General features: G+C 37.0%; 1 protein-coding gene across 1 annotated transcript in view; it reads right to left on the bottom strand.

Moving 5' to 3' along the window:
* LIN28B (lin-28 homolog B) overlaps window positions 1–13,261 on the bottom strand; it is a 63,354-nt gene extending 50,093 nt beyond the window's left edge. The window contains exons 1-2 of the mRNA XM_040350166.1: window positions 12,974–13,261; window positions 12,427–12,602 (exon numbers count right to left, since the gene is read on the bottom strand). Of these exons, the coding sequence (XP_040206100.1) occupies window positions 12,427–12,602; window positions 12,974–12,983 (186 nt within the window). The 5' untranslated portion in view covers window positions 12,984–13,261. The remainder of the gene's footprint in view (window positions 1–12,426; window positions 12,603–12,973) is intronic.
* Window positions 13,262–14,711: the final 1,450 nt, after the last annotated feature.

Below are 14,711 nucleotides of genomic sequence, written 5' to 3'. Positions count from 1 at the left end.
TTCTGCTAACTCTCAACATATCATACAAGCTGTACATATGGGGAGATATTTGATAAAAGTAAAGCACTCAGAATCTGGTGCATGGTAGCCAATCAGCTTCTTCTTATATATATGAAACATTTTTTTTTCTTTTTTTCCCCTTAATTGGACATTTAGAAATGTTGATTCAAAACAATCTCCTTTTTCAATGAAGGTTTTTGGGTAATTTTTTCACAAATTTTGCTATTGTTTTAACAGAGATTGCAATTAACAATACACTTTTTTTTTCAATCCCTTATTTGGAGTGGGCAGACAGAATAGAAGTAGTGTTCCACAGGTTGCCTTATTTTTTTTAGGTGCATTTACAATTTTGCTGCAATCAACTCTTTATTTTCCAATGTCAATGTCAAAGTTTTGCTGCAAGCAAGCCAGAATATTGTTTGCAAAAATAAAATAATCAATTGGGTGAAGTCTGTTAAAACAAATGTAATTTATTTTGCAATACCCAATCTTAACGAACGGCATTTTATATCAATCTTCTTTATTAATCAGATGACAAGGCTGGCGTAACAAAATTACTAATTATTTTGTCATATAAGCATTGTGTATTTTAGTAAACCTGTCATAAAAGAAACATGGGCTGCCGACCTCATGAAAATGCTAATTTCCAAGAGGTTTTCATGACACTTTGGCTTGAATACAAATTTAGCTATGGATCAGAAACGTCAGAAGCCTTTACATGTAAACGTCCTCTGGATCCATCACTACAGCATGGTGGCCAGCATGACAACCCAGCAGACAGTATTTTCAGAAGGGGGTATGTAATAATGAGTTCCATGTTTCCCCCATGACAGATCTTTATAAAGTCCAAGGGGTTTAGAGAATAGGTAAATACCTGCTACAGCAGATGAACACATTTAATGGTGCACAGAGCCCTCAATTGTTTGTTACTTAAATTACTCTTTTTGTCTTGATTTTAGTATATTACAATATGTGGCAATTTTTGTAAACCGATACAAAATAAGGGAAAAGTACCATAAAGTAAAATAAATAAAAAATTAGGGGCATTTGCAGTGATCAAGTAAAATACCATAAGAAAACTGCTTATAGGAAATGCTATGTGGAATTAGGTATGCCCCCTGTCTGTTATTTAGACTGCTAGTGGATATCACCAGTTATGTGCTCCCCTCCCCAAATAAGGTGGGGAAAAAAGCTGTTTTCCCAATAAACCTACACAGGTTTACTTTTTCAGCTAAAAGTGGCAAGTCATTAAAAAGACAGATTTGAGGCATTACAACTAGCTGAAATCAAATCTTTTAATAAATTGTGCTGTAACATACGTAAACTAAGGAGTGTTTTTACAAATCTTCTCAAGTTCCCTAGGGCTCCATGCACACTGGGCTTAAAAAAAAATGTCTATTCTCTCTGGAGTAAAAAACGCTCATATAGAGCATATTTTTTTTGTACACAGTTTAGAAGAGTTTTAAGTTTTGTCTGCCTCCAAGCTCCAATCAGAAACGCGAACCAGAGGGTTTTTTTTTCTGCCTCTAAACATTAAACTCAAAATATGCCTCTTAATGTCCTAATGTGCATGGACACATAGGATAACATTGAGCTACTTCTACTTTTACTTTTTTAAGCCAGTGTGCATGGAGCCTAAGAGATGTCTACAATTCTGCCAATGACACAATAATGTGTCTAGACTCTAGGTTTAAATGTACAATATGCTCAGTAAAGCTTCCTATCCTTATCTGCTATATTCAAACCATTTGGTATTAAAAAAATAAAAAAATTGGACAAATGATTGAGGCTGTATATTTTGGGTGGCACTTAACTGTATTCTATATTATATTTCAAACACACCTTCATAATTGTATTTGATGCCTAAAATGTTCCCCACAACTGATCTGAAGCAGCATGTTTAAGCTTTCAAATGTCCAACTGTCAGACATTAATTTAGAAAGACAAGAGAACCAAATGAGAGCATATAGGAAAACAAATTAAAATGGTAGGTAGGTGGAGGTAGCACCCTAAGAGGATAATGAAAAGTCAGGAAAAATTACTACAGCATATTTTGTTCAGCTTCACTGAAGTAGCATTTCCCTATCACTTGAGAATTTTTTTTTTTAAGTTTTCCTGGGTCAGCCTATGTCTTAAGGGGTACTAGGAAAGAAATGTATCCAGCACTGCATACTGTCAAATAATTCAAGAATGTAATACAGTAATTCTTTATGGGAAATAGGTTTTCAAACATGTAGACGCATTTGACTGTTTTAAATAAGATACGGAAATACAAAGTCATAAATGTAAAAATATTAGCCTATTTTCAGTGTTTTATTGCAAAACAGTGAATTTTATTGTTTTTATGTGATTTTGTACTATTTGTTACTAGCAAAATAAGGCAGAGACAACTCTAAAAAACATGGAGATTATATATATTTAATAATAGTCATACTATCATAATATTTTTTATATATATTTAATAGTCATAATATCATAATATTATATATATTTTTTTTATTATTAGTATTATTATTCTATAATCTATGGATTATATCTCCATGTTTTTAATGTTGTCTAGAGTTGTTTTTGCCTTATTTTGCTAGTAACAAAGTAATCTAAAAACAAACAAAAACAAGATATGTCTTTTAGTAATATTTATTTTTTATATTAATATTTATTTAGACAAAACAAACTACAATGCAAACCATGCTTACAATATCGGTTTAAAATTGCAAGTGTACACATTAAAACAAAACAACATTAGGATTTACAGAGCAATGTTCCTTTTGCACTACTATTTTCTAGCGCTGGATGTTTAATATCCACAACCACCTATGCAGTTTATATGCATTCTGGCATGAAGCCTGGTGAATAAAATATGTTCAAAACAACAATTCATGTGTCAGAACACACAGTTCATTGTATTTACCAAATAAAATCAATTCAATGGGCACTGCATAACATAATAACTAAAAATGCATTAAATAATAATAAATTAATTGAGCAAACTGAATGAATAATAAAAAAATATATATATAAAAATATAAAATGATATAAAAAAAAAATGTAATATCAGTGCTATTTTGTTACACCATAACCAATTATTCCCCTTCCCAGAAACAAACCTAATATTTAGGTCAACTTGTACATTTAAAACTAAACTCAAATTGCTTGTCAAAGGAATATGTTGTTCATGAGTCTTGTCCTCCAGTATAGACAAGAGAGGTAAGGTAATAAAAAAAAGGAAGGAACCACACATACATCAGTGAATCATCTATTTTTGCCTGCTATACTGCTAGATGTAGGCTTGACATGTTGTAGCTTTGGTGAAGTTGAGAGTGTTTATCACTACAATTCTCTTGCAAAAATCCCAACCCCCCATCAGAAGCTTGGTGGGTGGGACCCCTCCCCCACTGTAGTTGCCATGTGAGTTCTGAGAAAATATAGTAACGATCACTATGCTCAAAAACACAGCTAGCATGACTTGGAATTAAAACAAGATCCTTCCATCTCACATGCAAGAGCTAATAGGGTATTTTGAGAGTGGTTAAAATTGGCCAAAATGTGACAGCTGCAGCTTGAATCATTTCAATGCAGAAAGACAAAAGAGGACAGGTAAAACAGCATACTAGTAATCAGCATATTAGCGTTCAATACTAGCATACTGTACCCACAAATAAACACATTTGTCTTCTTCATTCAATAAATGCTAAAAAAGGTAAAATATTGAGGGTTTTTTCAGGGTCCACATCTGCTGTTATAAATACATGTCTTAGAACAAAGCAGCTTAATATAGATCAGTGACAAGCTTCTGTTAAATAATCAATTTTGCCATATATGTTTATATTCTTTTTCATATTTATTTCAAGAGTAAAAAAAAAAAGAAAATATGTTGATGTCTGATTCATCCTATGAATCACCTTCAATCCTATCTGTGACTCACTGAAGGGAAGTCACATGATTATAACGCAGAAAAAAGAGAGGACTGTTTTCTTTCCTTTCTGAGAGGGGGAAAAAAAAAAACCTTTCTGCAGGAGAAACAAAAGCTTGGTATTAGCTGTCCAGGACCATTCATGGGTGGGGCCTGCATGCCAAAAAAAAAGCTGTAATGGGTTGAGGTTAATCTTAATGGGGGCCCACTTTAACCTCCTGAATGCATCAAAAATGTAAAAACTGCATCCACCTCCCCCACCAGGTTTCCTGCCCCAATGACACAATGTCAAATATTAATTACAAAACTTAGATCCACAATGAGAACAGTCAGTTAAAGGTCACAAACCTGAAGTTTTTTTTCCCTTTTACTCTTTGATTACAAACCACACAGATAATGATCTAAGCACCCAGCAGCATGGACTTCTCTTAAACCTTTGAAACTGCATATAATAAATATTAGTGTCCGGGGACTGAAATAAATGGAGGGAACCTGTATAACAGAATACTACTGTATACATTAGTATGGATAAATTAAAGTCTTAGGACTATTTTTAAATACATGTTCCATTAAAAATAGCCTTACATTTTCCAGTAAACACGTGTAAGTGTTGTAGCCAAATGTATTTTTTTAAATGAACATGAATACATTAATAAATCGATGTGTCAAACATTGGAGGCTTCATTTATTAAATTGACTAAAGGTAAAAGCTTCTGTGTTGCCCATAGCAACTAGATTCTGTAGTTCAGGTTGCTAAGGCAACACAAACCTTTTTACATTTTTTTTTTTAACCATTGGATAAAAAGCTATGATTTTACAGAAAGATTGTAGAAACTCTGAAATACAGAATGTATTTAGTCATCTCTTAGGTATTTCCCTATACTGGGTTCTCACACAGAATCGGTTTCCCTAATCCTTCTACTTCCATCTTCTGATGCCAATGCATAGAGCTAAAATGTCACATTACTCATACAAAATATGGACTTAATTGGAAATGACTAACAAATAAATACAGTATGGACCTAATGGGAAATGACTAACACACATTATATATATATATATATATATATATATATATATATATATATATATATATATATATCACATACAAATATATAGCTGAAAGGGGTTACAGATGGATCGTGGCAAATTAGTCAGCATGGAAGTAATAGAACAACCAAGGAGGCAAACAATGTTACTTTAAAGCATAACCAGAGTTTCAAACTAGCCAAGGAAGTAGTAAGCAATGAACAGCTATGACCCTCACTTCCCTAGTTTGATCAAGAGAGTCTGCAACCTGAGCCAAAGGGTGCAAATTCCTCCCATTCAAAAGATCTTCAATGGAGTGGGGGAAGGAATGTTAACCCCTTTGCTGCTGAACAGACTGATAGAAAATAGGTTTGACTGTGGAGTCGTTGAGACAACATCAAGACAGCCATCAGGATAAAGTCTAGATTTTGGCATATATATATATATATATATATATATATATATATATATATATATATATATATATATATATATATATATATATATATATATATATATATAAACATTCAAGCATTTCTACATTATTTTGTAAATCAGTGGTACCCTTTTCACATAGCAATGGAAAATTATGAAAAACAAATGTCAAATGTTGCCTGGGAAAATATTAAATCAGGAGACACAATTGCAACGTTTACTTGTCAAATTAGCAAGCAAATGCAGTAAAACTTTCTCAAAATGTACACAACTGGATAATTCCAATATTTATGGGAATATAGAATAATAATGAAACAATATACAAATCAAATGTATACAATACCATGTTTACAAGTCAGCGAGCAATACCTATTCATAAAATCAGTAGCTATGCAATGAGAGAGTGCTTTTTTATTGGTAAAATAGTATTACTATAGTATTATCATAGTATTACTATATTGAGCACAGTAGATCCAATCAATTATCAGCATCAATGTGTTAGGTTGTAGGCATTTACTAAAATGTATTACCCCCTTAAAAAAAGCCTATACTAGAATATGGGACTTGAACATTGAAAACAGCTACCTGTTTTATAAAACACATTGCTTGTTTATTAGTGTTTTCAGCATGTGCTGTAAAAGTAAGCACATTTCTACCATCTCAGAAATGCCCACAGAAGCCCTAAAGGTGTAAATAAAAAAAAAAGGATACATACCAACATTTAAAACCTTACAATATGGACATTTTGCATTGTGGCATGGCAATTATATTTAAACTGAGTTAACAATTGATTTTAGTGTTACTCAATCAGTCAAACAAGTGGGGGGGGTGGTAGATTAAACTAGTATTAAAATAATGGAGGCATGTTTTGCAAAAACAAATAACAGACAAAAACTGGGGGATCAAGTTCACCTTGCCCACAAAGTGAAGAATAATATTAGAAAATAACAAATGGATACAAAATAAAAGACATGTTTATAATTTGGCAAACTGATATGTATATCACAGCACCACAAGCTCCTAAGCATAACAGGAAAAAAATAATAAAGGAGAGCAGACATATTTGTTTTATTTCATACACAATATATGCTCAGCCTTTGCCCCCCCACATGGGAAGCAGAACACTTGAGCAGTGGCAAGCCCACCCCCCAAAAAATATTTGTAATATATAAAGCAAGATCAGCACGAAACAAGGTAAGGTAACTGACAAGCACACTTTGCTCTCTTATATAAAAGAAAACAAACCAAACAGCACATTGGTATGAAATATACATCTTACAGTACATATACAGTCTATATTTTCTCTCACATTTTGTCTCTGATCTTTACCAAGCTATTAGAAGTGTTTGGTTTTAAAATAAGAAATATACTGAAGCATTTAGGCACTTAAAATCTGCTATGCACTTTGCACAATTACTTTGATTAATCAATAAATTGGATAAATAAATGTGATACCGCCTCTTTGGGTGCATCCTGCGTGACTGCAAACACAAGGTTCAACTATATTTTTATTACAAAGATGGAAAACTAAGAATAGATATAATAAGGCACTACCACCACAATCATCTACTGTTAAACGAAAAACAAACAAACACAACAGTACTCACTACGTGACCATGTATACTGCTCTGGGGTCATCACCTCTCAGTAATCAGCCATTTTAGGCTCAAAAACACTACCTACACAAAATGATGAAATAAGTAAGCCTTTACCATATGTAAAAAAAAAAAAATGTATTTGAGCTCCGATGGTACTGAACTATGAAAACAGGACAGGCCCATTGGAGTACATATATTGTAAATGTCATTATAAGGAAAGTGAATTATTCATGTTTCAGAAGGGAAGAGGAAAAACACACACACACACACACAATACAAGGTGACAATCTACCATTTCCTAATTGCTCATAGTTAAACCTAAAGCTGGCAGACATTTAGGCCAGCAGCTCAGCCTGTGGTATGTGCATCCCCAGGGACAACTTCATGGTTTGAGGGGTAATTCTCCCTGTTAAATTAAACTCAGAATGCAAATTTCACAAAAGATTAGCCCTATACAAAACAATGTGGATTTTGTTTCATTCTCTAAAATGTGCTGCTTAGACTATACCCACACACATGTGTGATCAAGAACCTGCTGCTTGCGATTCAGCTAGTATATAACCTTACATAAAAAAAACACCAACAGGTCTAGAAGATCAACAAGAATCACTACACACACAAAACACAATTCATGAAGTAGGTAGATGTTTACCAACACCATTTTGTGCTCATGCTCCAAAGCATGAAGATCATTTCCCCATTGCTGCTGTTTGTATTAATAAGCCCCATAGTACTATAACAAGCTGGTGTCTTCAGTGTTCACAAACATTGATTCACCTAGTACAATGTATTAATGAACAAAGACCTGATGAAATACACTGTTAGCCAGCGATTTAACATAATAAAGCAGAAAGAATACATCATCTAAAAACAAGAAACGGTGTTCTTTCTGCATATGATAAAGGAAAAAAAAGTGTGATTTCTAAAAAGGATACAGAATAATCAATATAATATGCCAGTGCTTTTGTAAAAAAGGTAAAAAAAAAAAAAAAAAACACACCAAAAAAAATGCCTAGTGTCACTCAACTCTGGATTTGAACATTCTCAAAAAAAAACAAAACACAAAAATCAAAATGACTGCCTTATAAAATGTTAAAATACTTCCAACAAAATAAAAACATTCTATGGCTGAGAAGATCATATTGAATGTTTTTCAATACAACTTCCATTGAATTCTATTTTTACCACTGGAAGCTACATCTCTAAAAACAACCCTAATGCTGCAAGCAATCCACAAGTCATAACTAAACAAACCAGTTATTTAATGTTTACATTTTGCAACCAAAATGTAAACATATACCTTGCATCTCAATAAGAGACAAAAGTATCTTTACTAAATGAAAAAGTAAATAAATAAAATAAAAAACACAATATACACCTCAGAATATTTGCACATAATGGAACTCTAGAACCAACAAAATAACTGGAGTGTCTTGTACATTTATACAATTGTATCATGCAGTGTGTATGTTGCGGTTGGAAAACTTAAAAACTTAAAGCACCATTTCAAAAACAAAAACACAAAACAAACACACAGCATTGTCCATTAGCTGTATATCACTACAGAACAGAAGCAATGACACTGAAAACATGTTTTATTAAAATAAAACATATGTTAACATTTAGAACACAATACATTAGATCAGAAATAGCAAAAAAAAAAAAACATCACACACATAAATACACACGTTATATGTGGCAAAACATTAATAAAAGAGCAGGGAATAAATATACAATTACACAAAGGGGAAGTGTTTTTTTTTTTAGTTTATTCATCTATAAAGTAAATTTATGAGATCGTAAAAAGCAATTTAACAACCTGAAGGAGGTTCAAATGAAAAAAGGGGGACTGGGAGACTGATAGCAATCAGATCTGACAATGATTTAAGTAAGTGGATCTCAAACGAAAAAACAACACACACATCACATATGACCTTGGTTCTTATCAGAAACATAAGGAAGAGAAAAAGAGTAGAGAACAATTTCCAGAAAAATACTGTTCCTCCAGGTTGACTTTACCTTTACACCTATCTGTGGAACCAGGCAAAGCACTGAGTGGTGGGCCTTAGCTGACCAGCAAAGAGCAGAGATGTCCCCATGTGACCCATCAAGCTCCATGTCAGTAGAGCTTTGTTTCTTTGGGGCTGAACCATGGCCCCAATCAAAGCAATCACAATAGGGGATGGATTTGGGACAGGAGGGGGGGGACACAGTCAATAACATTATCAATCTAAAACGTGTTTGGAAAAAAAATCCTGACTGATCAGTAATACATACAAGTAACATCTGGCTATAGATCTCTGCAAAGGTTGTACCATGATAACACTCCTTTTTAATGCTAGTGTCCGAGGTCATTTTTAACTCTTTATGCAAAATGGAGCAGCACATAATGTGAATATACACTAAATATGCATTGTGAATCATCATTCATTCTGCTTTGGTAATATGAAAAATAATGCAATTTAACAGTGAGTAGATTTAATACAGCTTGGCCAATTATCTGAAAATGAACACAAACCCAAAATGATCAAAGTAGCTAGTCGTTTTTAACTAGGACGTGGTCTTTGTGCAATGTAGCACAAGTGATTTTACATGGGTCTGGGTAAAAAGGACAAACCATGCACAGTCCACATGTTAGAAAAGTATAAACATGAACCGCCTCTGGCCACATGCTCTCTTTACTTGAAGACCTGCTGTTCATAACCAGTGCAAAAGCAACATGGCCCTTTTAAAACATGGCTATTAACTTTATTATCATTTGCTCCTTGTATTTTAGCAGCTGCTGGGCCTTCCTCCATGAAGAGAGCAAGCCTTGGAGCTCAAAATCAGGCAGCTTGTGCTGGTGATGTAGAGAAAGTGGGATTACTTTGTAACAAACCCTGCAATTAGACAACTACTTAAAATGCAAAAGGTGGAGGTGGTGCTACAGTGCTTACAGTTACCTTGACCTAAAGTGGAACTCAGGTTTCAATGTATTCTTTTTAAAAAAAGACAAAAAAAAATGTAAATATTTATAATAATAAAAATATCCCAGTTCTACATATCCTGTTGGTGCTGACCTAGCATCCTCCTCTGTCCAGCAATCCTCTTTAGAATGGCAGTTTGCTCATTTCCGGTGAGCTCAACCTGTCATTTCTGCGACCCCCCGGGGAGGGTGGGCATATCATAATGCCGGTACTCCATGACTGAGTGTTTCACAGGTCAATATGTGGGCTAGGTCCGGAATGCCCACCCCGCCACCTCCTTTTGAGAAGGAATAGGAAGCTGCAGTGATGCTACCAGACTAGCTAGAACACAGGAAAAATGTATTGGTTTTACTTTTCTTTTAAAATAACAAATACTCAGCCCTGGAAGAATGGCCGCCCCCTCGGCAGGAGTAAGAACCGGAAGCTGAGGGGACGCTACCAGAGCAGCTAGAAGACTGCAGAAAAAACATATAGGTTTTAATAAAAAAAACAAAAACTCAGTCCTGGAAGAATGGCCACCCCCCTTGGCTAGAGTAAGAACAAGAAGCTACGGCGATGCTACCAGACCAGCTAGAAGACTACAGGTTTTATTTTTAATTAAAAAAACAAAAATTCAGCCATGGAAGAACGGCCGCCTCCCTCTGCTGAAGTAAAAACAGGAAGCTTTGGTGATGCTACCAGTACAGCTAGAAGATTACAGGAACAACGTATTGGTTTTATTTTTCTTTTAAAATAAAAAATACTAAAAAGTGTGCGAAAGCACACTCATTTCCTAAATAGGTCTACTGGAAAAACCTTGCCAACATGCACCGATTGGTACCTGCTTGGTGGAAACCATATCTGGATTACCATGCTGCTGGCTCTACAGATCTAAAGCACAACATTTAGAGTAAAGGCTTTCTAGCTTGTGTGGCCAAGCATAAAAGTGTATCTCTAGAAATTGTTTTTATTTTATTTTATTTTATTTTAGAGAGAGCGAGGAAGGCTTAAACCCTATATCAAATTTGTATTGCCATCTGTGTCCCCATTAAGGAGATCTACTTTTCTGTACCAGTGACCATGGTCACCAAGAAAAAAGTGAAGGGAAGTCAAGATGTTAATGTTGTTCCCAGAAACAAAGAGAGGGAAGATCTTCTAGTGGGTTCAACTATCTAACAGGGGAAGTGGCTGTCACGTTAAAAGCTTCCCTAACTTCCTATTGTGTCTTGGGGGCATAAAGTGAAGGGAAGTCAAGAGGTTAGTGTTGTCCCCCAGAAAAAAGTGAGGGAAAATCTTCTAGCGGATACATCTAACAGGGGAAGTGGCTGTCATGCTGAAAGCTTTCCTAACTTCCTATTGTGTCTTGGGGACAGGAAGTGAAGTCAAAATGTTAGTGTTGTCCCCCCAAAAAAAAGGGAGGGTAAAATCTTCTAGCTGTGTAATGGTCCGGCCGGGCCGGCTTCTCTGTTTACAAATAAAAAAATTGAAAAAAAAAAAATCTTCTAGCTGATACATCTACAAGTGGCTGTCACATTGAAAGCTTACCTAACTTCCCGTGGTGTCTTGGGCACAGGAAGTGAAGGGAAGTCAAGATATTAGTGCTGTCCCCAGAAAAAAAAGTGAGGGTAAAATCTTCTGGCTGATAAATCTAGAAGTGGCTGTCATGTTGAAAGCTTACCTAACTTCCTATTGTGTCTTGGGGACAGGAAGTGAAGTCAAGATGTTAGTGTTGTCCCCAGAAAAGAAAATTGAGGGTAAAATCTTTTAGCTGATAAATCTAGAAGTGGCTGTCACATTGAAAGCTTACCTAACTTCCCGTTGTGTCGTGGCGACAGGAAGTGAAGTGAAGTCAAGATGTTAGTGTTGTCCCCAGAAAAAAAAAAGTGAGGGTAAAATCTTCTAGCTGATAAATCTAGAAGTGGCTGTCATGTTGAAAGCTTACCTAACTCCCTTTTGTGTCTTGGGGACAGGAAGTAAAAGGGAAGTCACCAGGTTAGTTTTGTCGTCGTCTCCCCCCCCCCAAAAAAAATAGGGAAAATCTTCTAGTAGGTACTGCTACCTTACAAGGGAAAAGTCTGTTACATTAAAAGAGTCCCTAACTTCCAGATGTGTCTTGGGGACAGGAAGTGGAGGGAAATCAAGATTTTAGTGTTATCATTAGATACCAAAAAAAAGGGGGGTAAGGGAAAATCTTCTAGTAGGTACAGCTACCTAACAAGTCTGCCTGTTACATTGAAAGATTCCCTAACTTCATGTTGTGTCTGGAGGACAGCAAGTGAAGGGAAATGTTCATGGTGCTAGACAGGCAGCAAATAAAAAAAATAAGGTAGGGGTTTTAACCCTTCCCTACTCTGTTCAAAACACACAAAAAAAACTTACACTTTAATGTCAGTGAACGCAAGCAAAGCATTGCAGATAGCAGACTACCTGGTCAAAGTGGGTGGCTGGCCGGTGTCTTAGTGGGTGGTTAGGAAGAGAGGGGGGTGGAAGAAGAGGGTCGACTTACTTGGTGTACGAAAACATCGACTGGGTTTTCCAAGGGACTTCCCTCCCGACTGGTCATAGAGATGAAACCGAATCCCATCCGCACATTGAACCATTTACAGTGGCCTGAACCACGCAGGATTTGGGTGTCCTCCTCCTCCTCCTCTGGCAGCTTCTCTTGTTCTTCTCCAGCACCTCCTGTGTAGAAGAAGAAAAAAAGAAAAGCAATGACAGTGATAAGGGCGAGCATGCCATCCTACCTGCCACCCTAACCCTCCAGCCGTCATATGGGGTGGGAGACCCCGATTGTGCATCCAATTCCCCGCATGACCCAGGCAGGTGGAGGAGGACTCAAGGTTACAGAAGAAGAAGGGGGGACCTGAGTAACCAGAGTGATTCAAACAAAAGCCTCCCCTCCTCCCAGAGCCACACGCGTTCTTCTCTCGCTCATCGGCCGGAGTCACATCGCTGCTGCTTCCCCCCTTTCCTTCCATCCCGCTCCCTCGGCCGACTCCGATCCCCCCTCCCTCTCACCCCGCGATCCGAAAAGGAAGATGCGGTAAACCAACCTTCGGCCATGACGCCCAGTGCTCCACAAACGAAAGCTGAAAAGTTTCCTTTAGAACGGGGGTGATTGGTGGCATCAATGTGACATCCTGATTGGGAGCGATCCCGAGTTTAGCTCGCATGGTCTAGCGTGCTTTCCCTCTTGTGCTGCTCCCTTCTGTGTGTGTGCTCGCTCCCTGGCCCCCTCGCGGCACACGTGACTCTGTCAATTACATGCCTTCTTGCTACTAATTTCAGCACGGATCGTGGAGGGGCTGGCAGCAGCGCCCAGCGACCAATCGGAGTCTCATTCCAGGCCAGCACGGAAATCATTTATGAATGAAGCTGCGAACACGCCTGCCTTGCCTTACACACACACTCACATACTAGGTAAACAGCCATAGACAACGTCACCAGGCTTCCCCTATAGGGAGACACTTTCACTGCACACCTACATCTATATGATCTATATGTATAGAGAGAGATGGATGGATATGGGGGGCTACGCTGGGGGCGCTTTCACCCCCTGGAAATTAAAAGCAGCAGGCGAGCTGCTTAAAATAGGGTTAGATCAGTCTTCCTAAAGGAGGGGGGGTGAAGGCGGCTGCTGGATCGGACTTCACAGGTTTGCTCCGCCATCTCTTTCCGGGGGAGGGGATGTGATTAATGACTTCCTAAATAAGAGCCCAGCATTGGGAAAGGGAGGGGGGTAGAGGACCTCAATCAACGTACCAAGGGAAAAAAATCGCAAGGGGGGGAAAAAGGGTGGTCGGATGAGAGACGAAATAACCTCCGGCAAATTGATATATCTTTAGGTTGGGATGTGCAGTATAGAAAATACTTCCCTAAAAAACATGTATTCACATGCAGTTCATGTCTGCAATACATACACCCCCCCCCCTCTCCAAATAACAAAAACATATTAGTAGGGATAATAAATATACTCTATGGGTATCCAATCACTTACATATGGTAAGTACGCATCTTCAGGTTGGGATGTGCAGTATGGAAAATACTTCCCTAAAAACATGTATTCACATGTAGGTCATGTCTGCAATACATACACCCCCCCCTCCAAATAACGAAAAAATATTAGTAGGGATAATAAATATACTCTATAGGTATCCGAACACTTACATATGGTAAGTACGCATCTTCTCTTCAGGTTGGGATGTGCAGTATGGAAAATACTTCCCTAAAAACATGTATTCACATGTAGGTCATGTCTGCAATACATACACCCCCCCTCCAAATAACGAAAAAATATTAGTAGGGATAATAAATAATTTCTATGGGTATCCACTCACGTACATATGGTAAGAACGCATCTTCAGGTTGGGATGTGCAGTATGGAAAATACTGTCCATGGTAGGTCTTCCCTAAAAACATGTATTCATATGTGATTTGGAGAGACTGATTCAAATATATGTCAAGAAAAAAACAAAACCATGTAGGTCATGTCTGCAATACACCCCCCCCCCCCCCCAAATAACAAAACATAGTAGTAGGGATAATAAATAAACCCTATGGGTACTCATCCACTCACGTACATATGGTAAGAACGCATCTTCAGGTTGGGATGTGCAGTATGGAAAATACTGTCCATGGTAGGTCTTCCCTAAAAACATGTATTCATAGCTGATTTGAGGAGACTCATCCAAATAAATGTCATTAAAAAACAAATGCAGTTCATGTCTGCAATACATACCCCCCCCCCCCCTCCCCAATAACAAACATTATTTATAAGGATAATAAATAAAC

This window comes from Rana temporaria, chromosome 4 (assembly GCF_905171775.1).
Source record: "Rana temporaria chromosome 4, aRanTem1.1, whole genome shotgun sequence".
Lineage (NCBI taxonomy): Eukaryota > Metazoa > Chordata > Amphibia > Anura > Ranidae > Rana > Rana temporaria.
The sequence above is the reverse complement of the archived record's forward strand: the minus strand, read 5'-3'. Positions and strand labels throughout refer to the sequence as shown.